The sequence below is a fragment of the Ambystoma mexicanum genome, chromosome 1q, assembly GCF_040938575.1.
Source record: "Ambystoma mexicanum isolate Mex_15411 chromosome 1q, UKY_AmexF1_1, whole genome shotgun sequence".
Lineage (NCBI taxonomy): Eukaryota > Metazoa > Chordata > Amphibia > Caudata > Ambystomatidae > Ambystoma > Ambystoma mexicanum.
The window spans coordinates 447,189,697-447,209,626 of record NC_090922.1 but is presented as its reverse complement, the minus strand read 5'-3'; the positions used below and the strand labels follow the sequence as shown (position 1 = coordinate 447,209,626).

At 45.2% G+C, this 19,930-nt stretch overlaps 1 protein-coding gene across 1 annotated transcript in view; it reads left to right on the top strand.

The window, feature by feature from the left end:
• The window catches only part of AMFR (autocrine motility factor receptor), a 1,604,297-nt gene that overhangs the window by 1,155,743 nt on the left and 428,624 nt on the right, over positions 1-19,930 (top strand). Inside the window, exon 10 of the mRNA XM_069640231.1 lies at positions 10,586-10,689. Coding sequence (XP_069496332.1) covers positions 10,586-10,689 — 104 coding nt within the window. The remainder of the gene's footprint in view (positions 1-10,585; positions 10,690-19,930) is intronic.

The window sequence follows — 19,930 nt, the reverse complement described above, 5'->3', positions numbered from 1 at the left end:
TTCCGCACTTCGTGGGGCCTCGGAATACCGTTGGTCAGTTCTTCAGTCAAATATACTTCATTATTCCTCGTGAATACCGACTCGTACTCGATGGCTTGCTCACCCGAACCGACGACTCCATGGTCCAGCTTCAAAAAATGTTGAGACTGTGGAAAGAAAATGTTGACGGATCCTCACAGGATCTGTTTGTGGTGCCTGGGAATCGAGCACCATTGTTCGGAGTGCGAGGACTGCATGTCCATGACGGCGAAAGCCTTGAAGGAGCGTAAGGGGAAGCTCAAGAGAGGTAAGGCAGTTAAAACTTCTTCGAAAGTTTCCTCAGCGGAGTCGAGACATTCGTCTTCTCGCCATCACAAGACATTCTCGTTCTAGGTCTCGAAGCAGTTGCCATCACTCGAGATCTAAGCATTCAAATAGAGACGTCGAAGATCCCCTTCCTTGTCTTCTTCCGTTTCCCCAAAAAGGGTCTCCTGCCCCACAAAACATAGCTCTCAGGCTGAGTGGGAGGAATTCAGGAAAAGGATGCTGAGCGTCTCTGTGAAAGCGTCCTCGACCCCCTCGAACACTGCTGAAAGACCCGAAAAATCAAAACGCTGTGAGTCGCAGCACCCGGCGAAAGAAGCCACTCAAGAGCGTCACAAACCCTCGAGTAAAGGCAAAGTCGCGTCTTCGACGCCGTCATCGAAGATCCCTTCGACGCATAGATCGGCGTCTTCAACGGCGTTATCGAAGGGTTCTTCGATGCACAGGTCAGTCGAGTCGACGCCGTCTTCGACGCCGAGAAAGGACAAACCCACGGCCACCTCACAGCTAGTGGCCATACCCAGAGCTTCGATCACGAGAATGTTGTCGACAACCTCGAGTAGAATCCCGATACTCTCGAGTTCGAGGCCTCTACCACCTTTCTCGACGCCTTTTTCGATGGCTTTGAAGCCTTTAACGTCCGCATCGACGTTTTCTCAGCCAATCATGACGAATTTGGACCCTTCTGCTCTGGAAATGGGATTTATACCATTTTCAAGACCTGATCACTCCAGAGTCTTATCATCTATTTATGAAGAAGGGGAGGATTCGGATGAGGAAAGACCTTTTGAGTTGCAGGGATCTGCAACTCCTGTACCAGAGGAATTTACCTCTGAGGAAAGTAGGTTTAAAGACCTCCAAGAATCCTTACAGGAAGCAAGTGGGTTGGACACTTCCCCAGAAGTGGAATTTGCCAGACCAGACCCAGGGGAACATGCTGAAACCCCTTATAGAACCTTGATGGCAAGGATAATAGAGTTTATGGGGTGGTCCACACCCTCACCTGCTTTTCAGCAAGACGACCTCACAGACATCTTGGTCAAAGGTCCACAGGAGGATCCTGTGGTGCCATTTCATGCGGCATTACAAAGGAGAATATTGGCAAACTGGGAAACACCTGAGGTAATCCCGGCGGTTAACAATATATTATCAGCTAAATATATGGTGTCTTCTGCTGACCCTGAATATTTATCCAAACACCCAACTCCAGAGAGTCTGGTTGTTCAGGCAGCTACTTCATCAGGTAGTAAATCGGCTTACCCTACTGTTCCACAGGACAGGGATGATAAGAGATATGACTCTATGGCCAAAAAAGTCTTTTCTGCATGTAGCATGGCGTTGGAATCCATCAATGCTACTTGTACGCTTGCAAGGTTCAGCCACACACTTTGGGAGTGTGCTTCATTAGCGGCTGACTGCCTCCCGGAGGGAGAAGAAAGGGAAGCGTTCCTAAACATCATCAAGGATGGTAAAGACGCTATGTGCGAATCTCTTCAAACTGGCATCGATTCTGCTGACAGCATCAGCAGGGCCATGGCGCCAAGTACAACAACCCGGAGATTTGCTTGGTTGCGAAAGTCTGGTTTTGCTCCAGATGTGCAAAGCAGACTTTTGAATATACCCTTTGACGGCTCTTCTTTGTTTGGTAAGAAGGTGGATGACAGTTTAGAAAAACTACAAACATCAAAGGCAGCAGCAAAATCCCTAGGAGCTGCAATCCGTCGGACACCATATCGCCCCTCAGGAACCTCTTGGAGAGGTAAGTCCTTACGCTTCTATCCCGCATTCGGAAGAGGCAGAGGACAGCCGGTTCAAAGGGGTCAGAAAAAATTCCCCCGAGGTGGATGGGGTCAAAATACAAAAGCCGCAGCAGGTGCCTCTTTACCCTCGGCATCTGCATCAGCCGCCTCCAAACCGCTCTGAGGACTCTCCTCACAAGACACCAGTAGGGGGCAGGTTAACTCAACATCTGACGGAATGGCAGGCTATTACGTCAGATGCTTGGGCATTGGAGACAGTTGCCCAAGGTTACTGCCTGCTTTTTCTACGCATCCCTCAGAGTCATCCACCGGGGAACAGCTCTCTGAAAGTTCCAGATCCGCTCCTCTTGCAGGAAATTGTAGACCTGCTAGAGAAAGGTGCCATAGAACCGGTACCTGTAGCGGAGAGGAACAAGGGCTGGTACTCCCCCTACTTTCTCATACCGAAGAAAGACGGAGGACTGAGACCTATCTTGGACTTACGAGAATTGAACAAATTCCTCAGGAAGGACAAGTTCAAGATGGTAACTCTCTCTCAGATCCTTCAGGCCCTCCAGCTCCAGGACTGGCTGGTATCTCTGGACCTCCAGGATGCTTATTTCCATGTGCCAATCCATCTCAAACACAGGAAATACCGGAGGTTCGCAATTGGCGGCTCTCATTATCAATTTCGAATTCTGCCATTTGGGCTGACCTCCGCCTCGAGGGCCTTTGTTGGTAGTGGCTGCAAGTCTAAGGAGGGAAGGGATTCACGTCTACCCCTACCTGGACGATTGGCTGATCAGAGCTGTATCTCCAGATCAAGCTCAGATTCAGCTATATTATGTCTGCCACTTCCTTCACAAACTGGGCTTCTCCCTCAATTTAAAGAAGTCACAGATGATACCATCACAGAGACTCTAGTTCATTGGAGCGGTCCTGAACACTTCCCTGGGAAAAGCCTTGCCACCAGAGGTGAGGGCTCAAGATATTCTGCAGATGGTCACCAAGTTTCAAAATGCCCAACGTCTCCCAGCCTTCGACTTTTTGAGGTTGCTAGGCCTCATGGCATCCTGCATCTTCCTTGTGCCAGAGGCTCGTCTGAGAATGAGATCTCTTCAGTGGGCACTGAGAACTCAGTGGTCGCAATTCTCAGGGAGAATGACAGACCTCCTTCAGGTTCCGGATAAGGTGGCTCGAGACCTTCAGTGGTGGGCCTGCCAGAATAACATCTTGAAGGGAGAACTGTTTTGGCAACCATGGCCGGAGATAACAGTAGTCACAGATGCCTCACTCACGGGGTGGGGAGCCCATACCAATGACTTGACCATCAGCGGTCGTTGGTCTCCATCGGAGCACAGACTACATATCAACCTGTTAGAGCTGAGAGCAATCAGGCTAGCGCTGAAAGCTTTTCTGCCATCTGTACAGGGGAAAAATGTCCTAATGACGGACAACACAGTGGCCATGCACTACCTCAACAAAAGAGGAGGTGTAGGATCACTGCCACTGTGCAGAGAGGCAATGCAGCTCTGGTTTTGGGCAATTCAAGAAGGAATCTCTCTATCGGCAGTTCACCTAGCCGGAGAGAAGAACTTGACAGCGGATGCTCTGAGCAGGCAGGGCACAGACTCCCACGAGTGGGAACTAGCTCAGGAAGTCCTTCAGGAGATCTTCGCCCTTTGGGGAACCCCTCAAGTGGATCTGTTCGCCACCAGTACCAACAGGAAGTGCAATCTGTTTTGTTCAAGGGAATTTCCCCCGAGAGGAGCTCTAGGGGACGCGTTCGTAGTGGACTGGGGGGTTTCCACTCCGGTACGCGTTTCTACCAGTCCCTGTCATTCCTCAAATGATCAGGAGGTTGAGAAGATTCTAGAGGACCATGATCCTAATTGCCCCAGACTGGGCCAGGAGAACGTGGTACCCGGACCTTCTGGACATGTCCATCTGCCCTCCAATTCGTCTTCCACTCAAGGAGGTTCTCCATCCAGACATCAGATACCTCAACCTTCACGCCTGGCTTCTGAAAGGTTAAGATACAGGGATTGGGACCTCCCTGATGATGTCATGGAGGTGTTGCTTTCGGCCAGAAGGCCAGCAACAATGTCTTTATACCGCTGCCGTTGGAACAAATTTTGCAGCTGGTGTAGAGTAGAGAATATCAACCCTTTTTCATGTGGTACACCAACGGTGTTATCCTTTCTACTCTACTTGGCAAATTCAGGCCTTCAAGTTGGCACTATCAAGGGCTATCTCGCAGCGCTATCGATCTTCAAGCACACTGCAGAGGAGCCTTTGTATTTCAAATTACCCTTAGTAATACAATTTCTAAAGGGATTAACTAATGTCTACCCTCCAAGACCTTTCCAGGTTCCTTTATGGGACTTAAATTTAGTCTTAAATTTCCTGATGGGTACTCCTTTCGAACCACTCCACTCTTGTTCGCTAAGATTTCTCACCCTTAAAACTGTCTTATTAGTGGCTTTAACATCTGCTAGAAGGGTGAGCGAATTACAAGCTCTATCTTGTAAACCCCCTCATACAATTTTTCATAAAGACAAAGTTGTCCTACAGGTGAAACCTAATTTCCTCCCAAAGGTGGTTTCTGAATTCCACATCACTCAGAAAATTACCTTACCTTCATTCTATCCGCCTCCCCATCCGGGGAAAGAGGAAGAAAGGCTACATAGGCTGGACCCAAGGCGGGCTTTTAGCTTTTACATCAGTCGACTTGCTAGGATTAGGCAAGCAGACCAACTGGTCGTAGGTTACTCGGGACACAAATTGGGACTACCGATAACAAAACAACCCATTTCTAGATGGATTATTTTGGCCATTCTGGAATTTTACAAACTAGCAGGGAAAGAGCCTCCTCAAAATCTTAGGGCTCATTCAACCAGGGGTATGGCAGCCTCCTCGGCCCTCCAAAGAGGGGTTCCGGTTCGAGACATATGTGCGGCTGCCACATGGTCGTCCGCACATACCTTCACAAGATTTTACAACCTGGATTCCTCCTCTAGTCAAGAGACTAGGTTTGGCAAAGCCATATTACATTCTGTTCATTCTTAAAAGGAAACCTGGTGTTTTACTCCCACCTCCAATTACACACCACTGCTATGGGAGTCTATCGAAGATAAGGAATACGTCGGAGGACGCAATCCCTTCGAAGTACGTTACTTCTTACCTGGTAATGTTCTTTCGATGGGATGTTCCTCAGACGTATTCCTTTTTGCCCCTCCCATCCATCCCCGCAGTAATACTTCCCTTGTGGTTGCAGCTTACGCTCCTTCAAGGTCAAAAACCAATTCATGTAAAGCAACTGTTAACGTCAAAACGGAACTGAGCAACGGACGCTGTGCGAGTCTATTTATACGCGTGATGACGTCCACGCCGATACGGAGGCTGTCGAGGGACATCGGCTCAAGGGATGTCGATGCGCAGCGCCCTCTACTGAAAATGTTTTCCTTGGCCAGCAAGCTGGGAGATGATCTATCAAAGATAAGGAATACTTTGGAGGAACATCCCATCGAAAGAACGTTACCAGGTAAGAAGTAACTTGTTCTTCTGTCTACGAGTTGTCCAGTGAGGATTATTTTCTGAAAAAAAAAATGATTATTGAAGAAAGGATTTATTAAGAGACGTTTTCGAATTAAAGGCATAGTAATGAACAAGTGATATGCCTCTATTATTACTAGTAATCACTATATCATAAATGATTACCAGGCCAATGAGTTAAAGGAAGTCAAGAGACTAATATAATGAATGCTATGGAGTCAGATGTGATGATTGAAAACGATCATTTCCGTCAGGTTGGCACAAGATGCCTGTATGTCAAGATACACAAAATAATGGGGAAGAGGGGTCGACACTCTCCCCTGAACCACAGAAGCTGAATGAAGTCGACCCTCCCACTGTGGTTGGCACAGGTACCTGAAATATAGTAGACAGGACACCATGTGGCAGCCAGTGGGGGGGAAGAGGGTTAGGGAGAGGTTGTGGACAGGGTAGGGAAGTTTAGGAACACCGGATAGAGGGTGAGGGAAAACCTAGTTTGGATAGGACTGGGGAAGCAACGGGAAAAAAAACCTATACTGACTAATAGCTAATAACACCATCAACTGTGTGTTTTCCTTGTAGCATAACATATACCTTTTGTATGCCCTAATACTTTCATAACATACACATTTAGTATTACTTGTTACCTTCATAACATACCTCTTGAGGACACCTTAATACATGTACCTCTTTCACCCTCTGACATAAACATATGCATAGCAAGCACGATGGAACATACAATGGGGAAGGCTCCCATGATGAAAAACATAACACAAGGCCCCCTGGGCTGGCGTAAGCAACACTTACAAACAAGAAACATAAGTTGGAGTAAACCTGTAAACAAAGATTCTACCATTTGCATACTTAAAGCATGAAGTTTTCCCCCACTAGCACCCTGTTATCAGCACTGGACAATCGGGGATAATGAGGCCTCTCAAGTAACCAATGCGTACCCATTCAAACAACCAAGTAGGACAAGTTTGTGCTTCGAGAGGCGTGCTAAAAAGCGCTAGTTCATTCCATAATAGTGCTCATGATCAGCGTGTGCATTTTCACTAGTTCATTCCATAACAGGGCTCATGATCACCGTGTGTATTTTGCCATTATTTGGAGCCCCTTCTCGCACTTATCTTGAGTCCGGGAGGCTCCTGAGCCTTCCCGGACGTAGGATGATGTAGCCCGTAGCAGCCGCCGTAATCACTTCCCTCACCGCTGCAAAAATGCTCACGCCCGCCGCTTCCGGGTCTCCCTGCAACGTCCATAAGCGAGCGGCTCCTGTCTCCCTCTGACCCAGCTTCGTCTTCCAAGCAAAATAAGCCACACCTGCCATGCGCCGTAGGCCCTTCATAAACCGTTGGTAATCAAGATCAGCTGGCCACTTGCGTGCACGGCTATTGACTACCCAGCCTGCCAAGTACTGCTAGGAATTGTAGTCTTTCATGTATGTTTGGTGTTTTAGCCCATTTCTGGGTCCATGACACCCACGCCTGCCCTTATTCATGACACTCTATTTTACAAAAACTAATCTGTTGTTGTGGAACTGAGGGTTAGACCACAGTTGGTTCATTTATATTGAGGGTCTCGATTTTTATAGTGCAGTAATTGTTCAGAACTCATGGTAGTTGAGTCAAATCAACTTTCTTACATTAGTGTAATATTTTGAGAATCATATTAACAAAATATCAATTTGTCTAGATTAAACATCAGTCCTAATTAATCAATTGCATTGTTTTTTGTTTTTTTGTTTTTTTTGATTGGATGAGGTCTGTTCTATGTATGATTGAAAACAGTGTTTTTTTTACATAGAAGAGTGTACAATTTTGTTACAAAGAGATACTCCAGTTACATGTATACAACTATTGCATTTGTATGGATTTCACATCACCTTTGGTAACAGTACTCACGATGTTCCCGATTGTTATATTTGACTTATGTTCAGTCCATCGTTCTCTTGCTTTGCGTGCTGTCTTTCCCACGTAGTACTTGCCACATGGGCATCTTAATGCATAGATCACATTCTTGCTTTCGCAAGTTGCAAAATCTCTCAATATGATCTTCTTTCCAAGCAATTATAGGTCTTTGAAAACATGTCTCTAGATGTTATTGGAATGTATAATATGCCCCTGAAGAAGAGATGATTCTCGAAAGGCGTTGGGCCCTTTGAAAATTTAATTATATGTGAAAATTATAATGAATGGTGATCTTGTGTCATCATTGAAGATATTTGAAAAAATGAATAATTTCACATGATTCATAAATTGTGTCAAAAACACTACCCTACACTGTTTGGCTCCATTCTTGAGCCAGTGAAAGTGCGCAGGGGGACGCGAGTTCCTCTATTAGGAACTTATTCTGTCTTCATATATTTTACAACCCATATGCCTGGGTTGACTGTTATCTCCCCTGCACCTTAAATACGTTAAGATCACATTTGCTACAAACTACATTATAACCCTATCTTTGAGCTATCACGAATAGGAGTGCACAGTGAATACAATTGTTTGTTCTAAAGGTGAAACCATCATTCCTACCATACATTGTTTCCGATTACCATTTAACACAGAAGATTGTGCTTCAGACATTATTTCCACCAGCTTACCCTAGAAAGGTAGAGGAAAGACTTCATAGGCACGATTCTAAGAGAGCGCTAAGTTTCTATATTACGAGAATGTCAACATTGCAACAACATGACTGTTTATTGGATACAAAGGACATAAAATAGGTTTATCTGTTACCAAACAAACTCTATCGAGATGAATAATACTGGCTATTTCAGAATGTTACAGGCTAGCTGGAAAAGAGCCCCCAGAAGGCTTAAGGTTTCATTCCCCTTGGGCAACTTCCTCTGCCCTTCAGAGGGGTGTTCCGATAAAAGATATCTGTGAGGCAGCCACCTGGTCTGCAATTCATTCGTTTACACTACATTATTGTTCAGATACCTCTAAAAATGAGGGAAGGTTCAGTACGGCAATTCTATGCTCTATCCTTGACCAGTAATACTGTTCAAAAATTCATACACCCTCCTCCAAAAATGTAATACTGCTTTGGGAGTCTATCAGAAGATGAGGAATACGTGGGAGGAGACAATCCATTAGAAGAAAGTTACTTACCCCTAGTAACGTTCTTTCGATTGGATGTTCCTTCACTCGGTATTCCTCATTGACCCTCCCAACCTATCGCGCTGTAGAATTTCCTGACAGTAAACTGTACGCTCTTTTAGAGTCTGATAAACTAAAGGCACTTAATAAGGGCAGTAATTCTGCCTATGGGGCGGGGGGGGGGCATAAAAACAGAACTGAAACCAACGGGCGCTGCATGTGGTATATGTACTTGACGATGACGTCAACCGAGACAGAGGCCTTCGAGGGACATTGGATAGACATTGTCGACACACAGCGCCCTCTGCCGAAAAGAAAATGTTTTCCGAAACAGCTGAAGCTGGATACTGATATCATAAGATGAGGAATATTTGGGAGGAACATCCAATCAAAAGAACGTTACCAGGGGGTAAGTAACTTGTTCTTCTGAACTATTGCCTCCTCAGTATTTGTCTTCAAGCATTTCAATCAGCACAGTGCTAGGTGTATTATTTCTTGTGTAATTCACTGTTACCATAAGTGGGAAGCACAACCCACAAGAGGGCAATTGGGCACTAAGGGTCTGCTACGAAGTATCCTCATAGTAGTCCTCAGCAAAGTAGCAACTTTTCATGACTTTATAAAGCACTTTTGTTTCGACTCTAGATTCGATTTTCTGTTTGGGCATGCACCCCTAATGTATTTGGATAATTACAGGGACCACAGGAGGAACCGTTGGGCTATATGGTTTCTTGTTACTTCTACCATATTGGAGTTTGTCGTGGTTGTAAAGATGGTTTTAATATTTTTGTACCATGTCCTCTAATCCTGCCTAAGGGGTCTATCTTTCTATTCCCTTCTAATTTTTATGAATAATTATGAAGATCCCATGATGGATAAAGAAAGGTTACTTCCTTGTAATCGGAGTTCTGTCGTTACTGCATTCATTATCTTAACCGTTCCTTCTCCCTGTCTTGGCAGATCAAAACCTTTTTAGTAGTCTTTTTGGTATCCTTCCCCAAGCCTCTGCAAAAATAATCTGAGATTCAATATTGGTCTCCATGGGAGATTTGCCTTACTTGAAGGTACTTTGTTAAGAGCACTCAGATTGCATTTTTCTCTTTTATTGTCTTTTCCACTTCAATAAATGAAAATCAAAAACCTAGTAATGTGTACTCCCTTAAAACAAAACCAATAGATAAAAGGTTTTAAATGAATGATCAGCCGATAATGATTGGCTTATTATCAAATAATTGTTTCTTTAAGTATGTTTTGGGATCCTGCTCATAAGTGAATACATACTAATGTTTAATGTTATTATGAAGATATCATTATGGAAAACTGGAATAATTACTGGGTAGTAGTAACTCCTTATTTTCTATCCATCGTTTACCAGCATGGTTAATCAAATGTTTGTCACCAAAAGGTTGGGGAGGAACTCTTGTAGTTAACTTTCTCTCTATGCACTTCAGCATGCTGCCATCCCAACATGGCTGTTGTGTTGGTAAATTGCTTATATGCTGAAGTTATAAACAATTTAATGTGAGTGGTTATCCTTCTGCAGAATATTTAAGTATTATGTGTGCACCGAATACCGAGCATTTTGTTTTTTCAAACTGGTCAAATCTGTCCTCGATTATTACTGAGGTTTTGTAACCCCACCAAATTGATAGTCTGTGTCATGAAAAATAATTCAGGCAAATCACTTTCAAAATTATATTTAAACTTTGGGAGCAAATCATCTGGGATATTCCTGTTGCATGGATGCAAGCCATTGTTGGGTACTATGGTGCGCTTTGCTTGTCCATATTTTAAGGGTATACGTATGATGTCTGATTTAGATAAACTCGTGGCTGATTCTTTGTTGCTCTCATGGTAAGTAAAAGGAAATACATATTCTGTCTCCTGTAGGATCTCGAATTGCCAGCTGGTTACCCAGCTTTTCAGTGGAAGTGATGCATACCACCAACATCCTGGGCATTACACAAGCAAGCAACTCTCAACTTAATGCAATGGTGAGAACGTTTACTGCATTCTTTGAAAAATCTGTTAATCTTAATTTTTTGTGAAAACTTGTCATTGATGCCGGGGTAGCTTTTGTGTGACAACTGAAATATCCAAACCAACATAGTCTTGAGTTCCTCAAACGGTGGGTAAAAAGGACCACTCGAACGTCTGAATTTGAATTGGTTGGGAATCATTAAACTTTGTTATCAATAATTTGCTTGCAAACCTATTTCACAGACAATACTGCTTTGCACGGTTGTTCACAACAAGGCAGTCTGACTGTGCTACTAAAATCGTACAAGGAATAGTTTTCAGGTTTTATTAGAAAAAGAACCAGGTGTTTTTTTCATTGCAATATCCATTGGGTTTCACAGACATGGGGTGGTCCCTCACACTTGACTCAACCTCCAAGTAGGCTCCCTAGCCATGGCTTCCTCATACCACCTCAATGTTTCTTCAACCTCTGTATACTAACTACATCCAGGTGACCCCTATTGCGTGCGTCTATCCCTTAACCCAAAGGGACTTAAGGCTGTGGCCTTCTCTAACTGCCTCGAGGCCTGACTGTTTTTGCTTGCTGGTTCTCGGTTTCCTTTCAATTGTAGTCGCCACCGGTTCTCACTTCTCATCACCCCGTCTCCGCTCTCTCTCGCTTGCTCTCTCGCCCTCCCTCCATGATCTTACTGTTCTCGCCCACTTTGCAAATCTCCACCCTCCAACTGGTCTCCCCTCTCACTATACTCTGCATTCTGGTTTTACCTCTCTCCCTCTAACTCTCCCTCTCCACACTTCTTCCCCAGTTGATACCGCTCGCCCTCCAATCCGTCCTGGTTTCGCCCCTTTCCAACACTCTGCTGCCATCACTACATCTGCTTCTACTGGTCTGAGCTAAGCTAGTCCCCTTGGGGGTTGGGACTTCCCCTGGAAGTGTATAAGAATGTTTTAGCCCCGCCCCTTTTTGAGTCTTTGTGTACTGACTGCTGTGTTCTCTGGCTGATCTTTGTCCTTGTGATTGGCCTTATGTGCTGTTGCATTTTGTGTTTTGAAATGGGTTTGAGGAGGATTTCTGTGTCTCTGCTGCAGTCTCATTTCACTCTCATTCTGTTTCATGTTACCCCACCATTTCACTGGGGTGTCTGGATTTGGTCATTCAGGTGTTGCTTGTCTCATCCCTTTTGAGCAGGGAACATTTCAGTCCATTCCATTTGTGGACCCATTTCTATTTCTGTGGTTCTGATCCGGCTTTTCCTGGTTACACCCAGGTGCATTCTGGAGTCACAGTTCTGAAAAAGGAAAGCGACTTGGCCAGGACTGATACTGATGGGTATTGTGGCAGAGATAGTGGTACCAATACCCTGCAACATGTTCTAGAACTCTGTGGGGTTGGGGACTAAGGGTCCCTCTTTCCACCTCTTCCCCCTCCTGACTCTGTCACAGCAAGCTCAACAGTATTAAGCTGGAGGGTGTATTAATTCACATCCTTGTAGGGCATTTTGTACTGTATGAAGTCAGACCTTGCTAGAGAACGGCATTTCAACAAATAGTTGGTAAGTTTATTAAAGGCAGCAAACATAAATTTAGACCTTGTTTATTTTGAAGTGGGGTGGTTGTCTGAAGGATGTGATTTGACAAGCATAATTGTTATAAGTACTATTTAGTGCATTTTCTCGGCATTGAACACAGAGAAATAAAACTTATTGCTACTCCCTGTCCTCCTCTGTGTGCAGTAGGATTAGAAATCTCAGAGAGCTTTCTATGTCTTAGTTATAGCCTATGTAGGGCCAGGTTGTCTTCCAAGAGCTACTACGAGCTACTTTTGGCTCCCAGGTCATTGCTGCCATGCACATATACCTATGGGTTCTACGTTATTTCGCCGAATGATTTTACATCGTGGGACTTTCATCGCCACACTTTCATCGCCAAAAACTCCTTTTTTAAAAAATGTTTTATTTATGGGGGGGGCTTCGCCCCCCAAATCTCCACTTACTTAAATAATCATACCCCAAACCGCACCAAACATCCCCCCCCCCCACCCAGAGAAAAGTACCAAAAAAAAAGTTTTTGGCGATGAAAAGTCCCACGATGTAAAATCATTCGACGAAATGCGTGTATACCATACCTATGTGACATTAACTCTGTACTTGGGAATATGTATGTAGCATTGGGACACATTTATAAGACATTTTATAGTAAAACTGGTCATACAATCAACATAGTTGTGATTTGATTCTCATGTGGAATTTAGATTTGCGGGACACTAGGTACTAATCCTCATTCCCCAGGGGTAGCTCCTAGTAACTGGATACCCATGAACTGCTTTTAACTACTTGGTGCAGGTTTGTGGAGTATCTGCACCAGCATTATGTAAAACCTTTGGTCTTTTCCACTAAACAGAAACTGAGTAAATATTCGGAAGCCTGGGCCCCCCAACCATCCAAGGACTCTGTGTGATTACAGGTATAGGTGATGAAACCCACGCATAACTCTCTGGTACCAGTTCCCTGCTTAATCTTTGAGGTTCCAGGGTTATGAACCCTAGACCCTCTTGGATATTGTAAGTCATAGTGGACGAAAACAAATTCCCCTCTCCATTCACCAACACTACTGCCCTACTGTATAAAATGCCTAGCCCAATTCTGGCCCAATCCTGTTGTAGAGTGCTCTGCTGCTCTTGAGCTAGGTTCGCACTTTAAGCAATAAAATTAAATAAAAGTAGGGGGATTATGAAGGCTGTTTCAGTGCTGTCATTCCCAGTGGGTTCGACAGGAAAGCTTCTGACCTTTGTGATACAGTAAACAGTCTATCTGTTTTCTTTTCTGCCTGTAGTCTCCGGTCTGCGTCCTCCGAGTCCCGGCACCAATGAAGGAAAAGTCACGCATTGGTAGCTTTTGTTTAGTACAGCTGGCTGGCTTTTCCTTCATTAGTGCAGCAAAAGCAAAAGCAACCACAGGCGGGCATCGATTTCACAAAATGGATGCCCCCATGTGCTTCCTTTTGTACATTTTGAGCTTCATTTGCTAACCATTTTACATAGGGACTTAATAAAAAAAATAGATTGGCACTTTTTTTTTAATTGCCCATCTTTTTTTGCAATAAATATTTTTGGGCGATCCATTCCTTTAAGTCAAAGGCTGTGGAAAGGTCTAGCAAAAGATGGAGTGCTAGTTTGCCTTAATCCTTTTGGAATTTCAGGTCTAATAGTGGGTCACTTCCCATGCGGTACCTGCAGCGTGTGTAAGTTCACCAGTAAAATGCAGAGCTTTGAGGCCAAGGGGAGAACCTGGAAGTTTAAGCATTTTTCAAACTGTAAAACAACCAATGTTATTTATTGTGTACAATGCCTATGTGGCAAAAGATAATGTAGGTCAGACCAGTAGACCCGTCCACAAAAGAATTGTGGAACACTGGTCAAAAACTAGGTGTATAACAATGACGGCACCCCTGGTCGCATACTGTCAGTAAGCAGCACACACATGATGACATCTTGTGGTGGATGCTAGAGGTGATCACGAATACTCTGAACACACGGTGGTCCCCGGATCGTAATGAAGGGTGGTGGATCCATTACTTGAATACTGAAAAAGGTGGTTTAAATGATACATCTGATATTGTAAATGTATGACTAGGTGTCACAGCATCATCCATGGACAGGATGCTTCTACCATCTATGCACCAATACCAGGTCATCCCACCGTCGTCTCCCCCACCCCTTCTTTCTTTCTCTCTGTTCTCCCGCCGAATCCCGTCACACTGCCCATGGCTGTCCCCGCCCTTTTTGATGTAGTCATCTGCTAGCCAGCAGGGCGATTTCCCTACCATGGCTTGTTGGGTTCCATGCTCGGTTCAGCGCAACAAGATAGGGTATCCCCATTCCATTTTAGGAATATATGGCCCGGCTGGGCTTAGACATCTGGGCGTCTGCCATTTAGTTCCATATTTTTTCTATTTCCAGCTATACCTATGAGCTGTCAATATGTGAACAGGGAGAGCACACATTCTGGTATCATATACCAACAATGCCAGTCTTTTGCATGCAATGATGAGGCTCCACCGCCCCCTTGGCCATTTTATCCACACAATTTTGTATTGTGCTGTAATTTATCTAACAAGATGGCACATCAGGACTCTTCCGCCGAGCACAGCCTAGACACCATGGTATCTCACAAGTTCCACTATACAAGGGAGTTTATAACTGCTCTCCCATAGGTTTTTCTCTATACAGACAGGTCTCATACAACATCTCCTGCCAAGCCTCTCTGTCCGCGTCAGCACGTCGACTTGACGTTCCACCAATAAAGGTCATATTTTCGGACCAGGCCCCCGTCACCACAACTACGTCCTTGGTTACCATGACTATGCCACATGCTACATATACGGTAGCGTCGGGTGCACACTTTAGTTTTTTCACCTAATTACAAGGTTTCTTGGCTTACGGTTGAATCCCGGAGCCCGCATGGTGCCTGTAGTACACCATTCACCTGGACACGACGGTGAGTCCTAGAATTACATACCCTATCGCACACTAGCAGGTTTGTTCCCAGCGTTGCTCTCCAACAGCTAGATTAAATCCTCTATACACAATCTTGGTCGATTCAACTCGTATTTTCATCATTTCCTTTTTCTTCAATTTTGTGTTCATTCCTCCCATCTCTACCTTCCTAGGTGGCCATCACAGACGCCCTGTGCCATCCAGAGCTTAGTGACCCCACATTTTTCCACCTTTCGGCGTAGTGCTACCACTATTTGCCTAACGGACGAGTCCACAATATCCTAATTGTGTAGGGCCTGCACCCAGGGAGGCACAGGACCTTGGCACACCGGCGAACATGAACTCATTTGGTTCTATGGGCAAGACAGCATTACATTGATCCCCACTCCCGAATACCGCTCTGTTGCTTTCCCAGCTTTCTCTGAGCACGGGTCAGCCCACAGGCCATTTTGCTTCCTGGCTCACTTTGTTATACATGCTTAGGTGCCAAGCCGACGGCATTTTCTAGACCATGATGTATATGGTCTCTTTGAAATAGATTATACGATCACTAGAGATAGACTCTCCCGGTTACATTTCTTTGCAGCTACAGATACCGAAAATTCTGTCATCCTATCGGGATCTTTTTTCATTCTCAGACCAGTCCAGAAATGCACAGAGGTCAGTCCTTTTGTTATTTGTGCTCCTGCTCCTATGCTCCAATTTTAAGGGCTATGCCCATCAATTTCTCTCTCCTTTCTTGTTTTGCAATTTTTTAACACTTATTCAACATTTGAATCTAGGCAAACGCATATTCATTAGAGGTTTATGTTTATAAACTGGGTCCCCGCAAAGCAATTGTTATGGGTCCTGAAGAAGGCTACGGTCCTCGAATATAAGACATCAGCCGAAACGTCTAGTTTACCTCACAGATAGGCCACCTTCCATCTATACAAGGCGCTCAGTACAAGGTCCCATCACTGTGACACTGTATAAGGACTTGCAACACTTTAAAAAAATGCCCACATCTTTTGTCCTACTGACGAAGACCCGCAGATAGATTTATGTCAATGTTGAGTTGACAAACAGTGGTCCACAGTCCCACTCTTTGTGCAATCTTAACTACATACATGGAATTCTTATGTTATTTAACCTATGCTATGAACCAATGTAATTTTACAGCATATATTTTTGTTTGATTTACATGGTTGTTTGATTCATTTACACTTTTGTATAATATATATTTTGTGTTCTGTTTTTAGTATCACCACTGTTTGTATGCATTGATATATGAATTACGCTTGATGGCATAAATCCTGTTTATGTGAAAAGATGTTTTAATTAAATATGATCATCAATATTCAGAAAAAATTGCAGCAATATAGACTGATTTTCATTTCAGCTACTTCACTGTACGGACAATTTGTATATCTGTAAGAGGATTTTCTAAGACCTAATTAGAATACAGGTTCTTGGTCTCTCTTGTTTTTTTCACCTTTAGGTTGAGGATGGTGCATCTTTACACCTCAGCCATAGTATTTAGTTTGTTTCAAAGCATTTTTTCGCTTCACCAGGAACTTGCATATGTGTTTTGGGAAGCCACCCCTGATTCACGTTGGTGGTGGGGTACTTCATCTGCGACCTCTCCCTCCGGTTGCTGTTTCTCCTGCAGGTGGGTTCGGGGTATGTGTCCTCAGTGCGGTCGGAGGACTCTGTGTTCGTGGTTCTGTGGCGAAATCTGGAATTTCTTGCCTTGATAATGTTGGCAGGGTCTGGTAATGGGGTCTTGCAGCAAGAGGTGTGAACGGTGAGTGCGGTTTGTTTTAGCATGTGGCGCCCTTTTGTTGCTAAAGAGGCGGATATGCCGGGGCCAAAATGGTGAGTATGGTCAGTGATGGCATCAGTTCGTGTGATGGTGCTCCTGGGGAGGATATCTGCTGGCTATAGTTGTGCTGGGGTGCCATGAGCTTGCTATGTGATGTTTTGTTGGGTTGGTTTCCAAATGCTCTGTTATTGGTGGGAGGGGGCATGTTCCGCTTTGGGGCTCTGTATTGCATAGTGCGCAGTTGAGGAGCATGGCAGCAGTTTAGTGTGAAGGGAGCGTCAGGCTGCTGGTTTCTTGAGGCACAGGGATGGCTTGCAGCAACCTCTACCTATCTGGGAGTGGGACGAGGCGGCATGCCTAGAGTCCCTGCAGAGGGGAGGAAGTCGGTAGGGCAAGGGAGTGGTGGTGGATTGGGCATGCTTGGCGAGGGGGGGCGACACAATTAACAGAGAAGTAGATGCCTGCAGTACAGTAATGTCGGACAGGCTTACCTTCTGTCTCTGGTCCAGTGTTTTTTTTTCGGGCATCTCGTGCACGCTGGGCAGCTCCAGCAAGCGGCAGAGAACTCTGTGGGCCTTTGATTTCGACCTTCAAATGAGGCTGGCTCTGCCTTCCCGCGAAATGCATCCTGGGGTACAAGGCCATTCATTGGCCAATCAGAGGGCAAGGTAGGGCTGCTGTTGGACTGCAGGGACGTCTGGTGACACGTGGTGGGCACCTTTTGCAACGATATGTTGCGGTTCTCAACTGCGTTGTAGGTGAATGATCCCTCATTGTATGAGGTTGCAGGGGGCTTCTTGGTGATCTCCTGGCATAGCGGAGCGGCAGAGAGCTCCGCGGTCCTTTGATTTCAGCCTTCGAGTGAGTCTGGCTCTGCATTCTGGCCGAATGCGTCCTGGGCACAAGGTCATTCATTGGCCAATCCGAGGGTAAGAATGCTGGACTGCAAGGATGTCTGGTGAAACGTGGCAGCCATCTTTTGCAACGCTATGTTGCAGTTCTCTTCTGCATTGTAGGGCAATGATCCCTCGTTGTTAGGGTTTTCAGGGGGCTTCTTGGTCCTCCAAAATGCTTGAAACATCCTCCCACCCACATTTTGATAGTTAACTTATATTGGAATCTAGCTAAAACTTCCTGTATTTCTTGCCAATTGGCACTAGGAGATAATATTTTAGATTTGTTGAGTTATGGCAATGCTAATAATATAGTCATAGGAGGGGATTTTAATTCTGAATGTGCTATTAGTATGAACCTTGCCCCAAATGTATTTTCTTTGGGGGGGGGGGGGGGTGGTACAACTACACTTGCAAAGGCAGGAGCGGACCAGTGGGAAACCTATATGCACAATTTAACTCTAATCTGGCCTTTCTAACTCTGGCTAGAGGCAGGCTTTCCCTCAAATGGGATGCCGCTCTGCAATAAATGTATGCTGATGGTAAAACATATCTATCCTTGTCATGATGCCTACCCCCAGGCATCCGGACCAAGCCCATCAGCCCCAGGAGCAGGCATCTAGACATTTAGTAAAACCTCAGCAGCCCCGGCTAGGGGCTATCTGGGTTCATTCCTGGCGCCTAGGCCGCCAGGCTCATAGTCATTACTTACCTCAGGCAGACCATGCTGCAAATGACTCCAATCCAACATGAAGCCTAAAAGGGACTATTTTTCTTCAGGGACTATTTTTTACTCGGGTGTGGTTCTAGGGACTTCTTACCTGGGACTACTTTTGAGGCTATTTAAACCACGCCCGACCAGCAACACACGCTTCGCGTTATTCTGCATCCAGCAGCGTAACACTCACCGTGCCTGCAGCCTGCATCCAGACTTCTGCCACGCCCGCCTCAAATCCAGAGCTCCTAAAACAAAGAGGAAAGAAAGGCACAAGGTTAGAAAACAAACTTATTTCTATTCCACACCTGATTCTGGATCCATCTCGTCTCCGGACCTGTAAAGAACATCATTTCTGCACGCGCCGCACCTCCAGCTGCAGCGCCGCGCCTTACGCACCAGTCTTCACCGCATCCTTCGGGTCGGCGCTGCCTCCATCATTTCTTCGCCGAACTTTGGCACCTAGGAGACAAAACACGTTTTCCTCGTTCAACATTTACCGGACAGCGGCGGGTAATACAGACTCTTACCTGAGCGCCACCAGCTGCCACAAGAGCATCTTTTCACGAGCCAGCTGCAAGACGAGAAAGGAAGGGGGGATAAAGAGTGAACATCGGACATATTGAACTCTATGAACTTAATACTTACTGGTCCTCACCAGGACCCTCACAGTCAATACTCTCCGGAACTCTCCCGAGCCTTCAAACCAGTGAAGTAACTGGAATCGACGCGCCCCTGCAAATCCACGCAGGATGGAGAGCTCATCTTTCAAGAATATAAGGTGAGATTGCTGTGAGGGCATTTCGGAGGTGATTAGTTGGGGGAGGACTGTGGGGGTGCCATCACTTGAATCCACAAGTGCCGAAATCCAGCTCTCCACTTGCAGGAGAATATTTCTACGGGTTAAGCAGACAAGATTAGGAGGGCAGATCCAGTCAGTCATCGCTGCACTACGCCTCACGTGGGTTGAGACCGCAGCTGTCTGGGTCCGACCGACGCCCCTGTGGGAGCCAGGTGAGCGTAACAATCCTAGTCTGATGTTGAGTACTGCTTATTTTTCTGTAGATAGATTCAATTAAACCATTTGTAAGTGTCTTAAACTCCTGGTTAGGAAGGGTCACCCACTACGGCCTAGGAAACATAACCATTGCTGTGACCCTAGAGTTGCTTTAGGAAAAAAAGCAACTCTTTAAATCCTTGACCTCAAATTGCTCCTTTGACCCCGATTAAATCAAATGGGAGGAACACATTATTTCCCAGAGATACAAAAAGTTTCTTGAATCACTAAGATGTCAGCAGTACATTAGAAACAACCAGTATCTGCTTACCACTTTCCAACTATCGAATT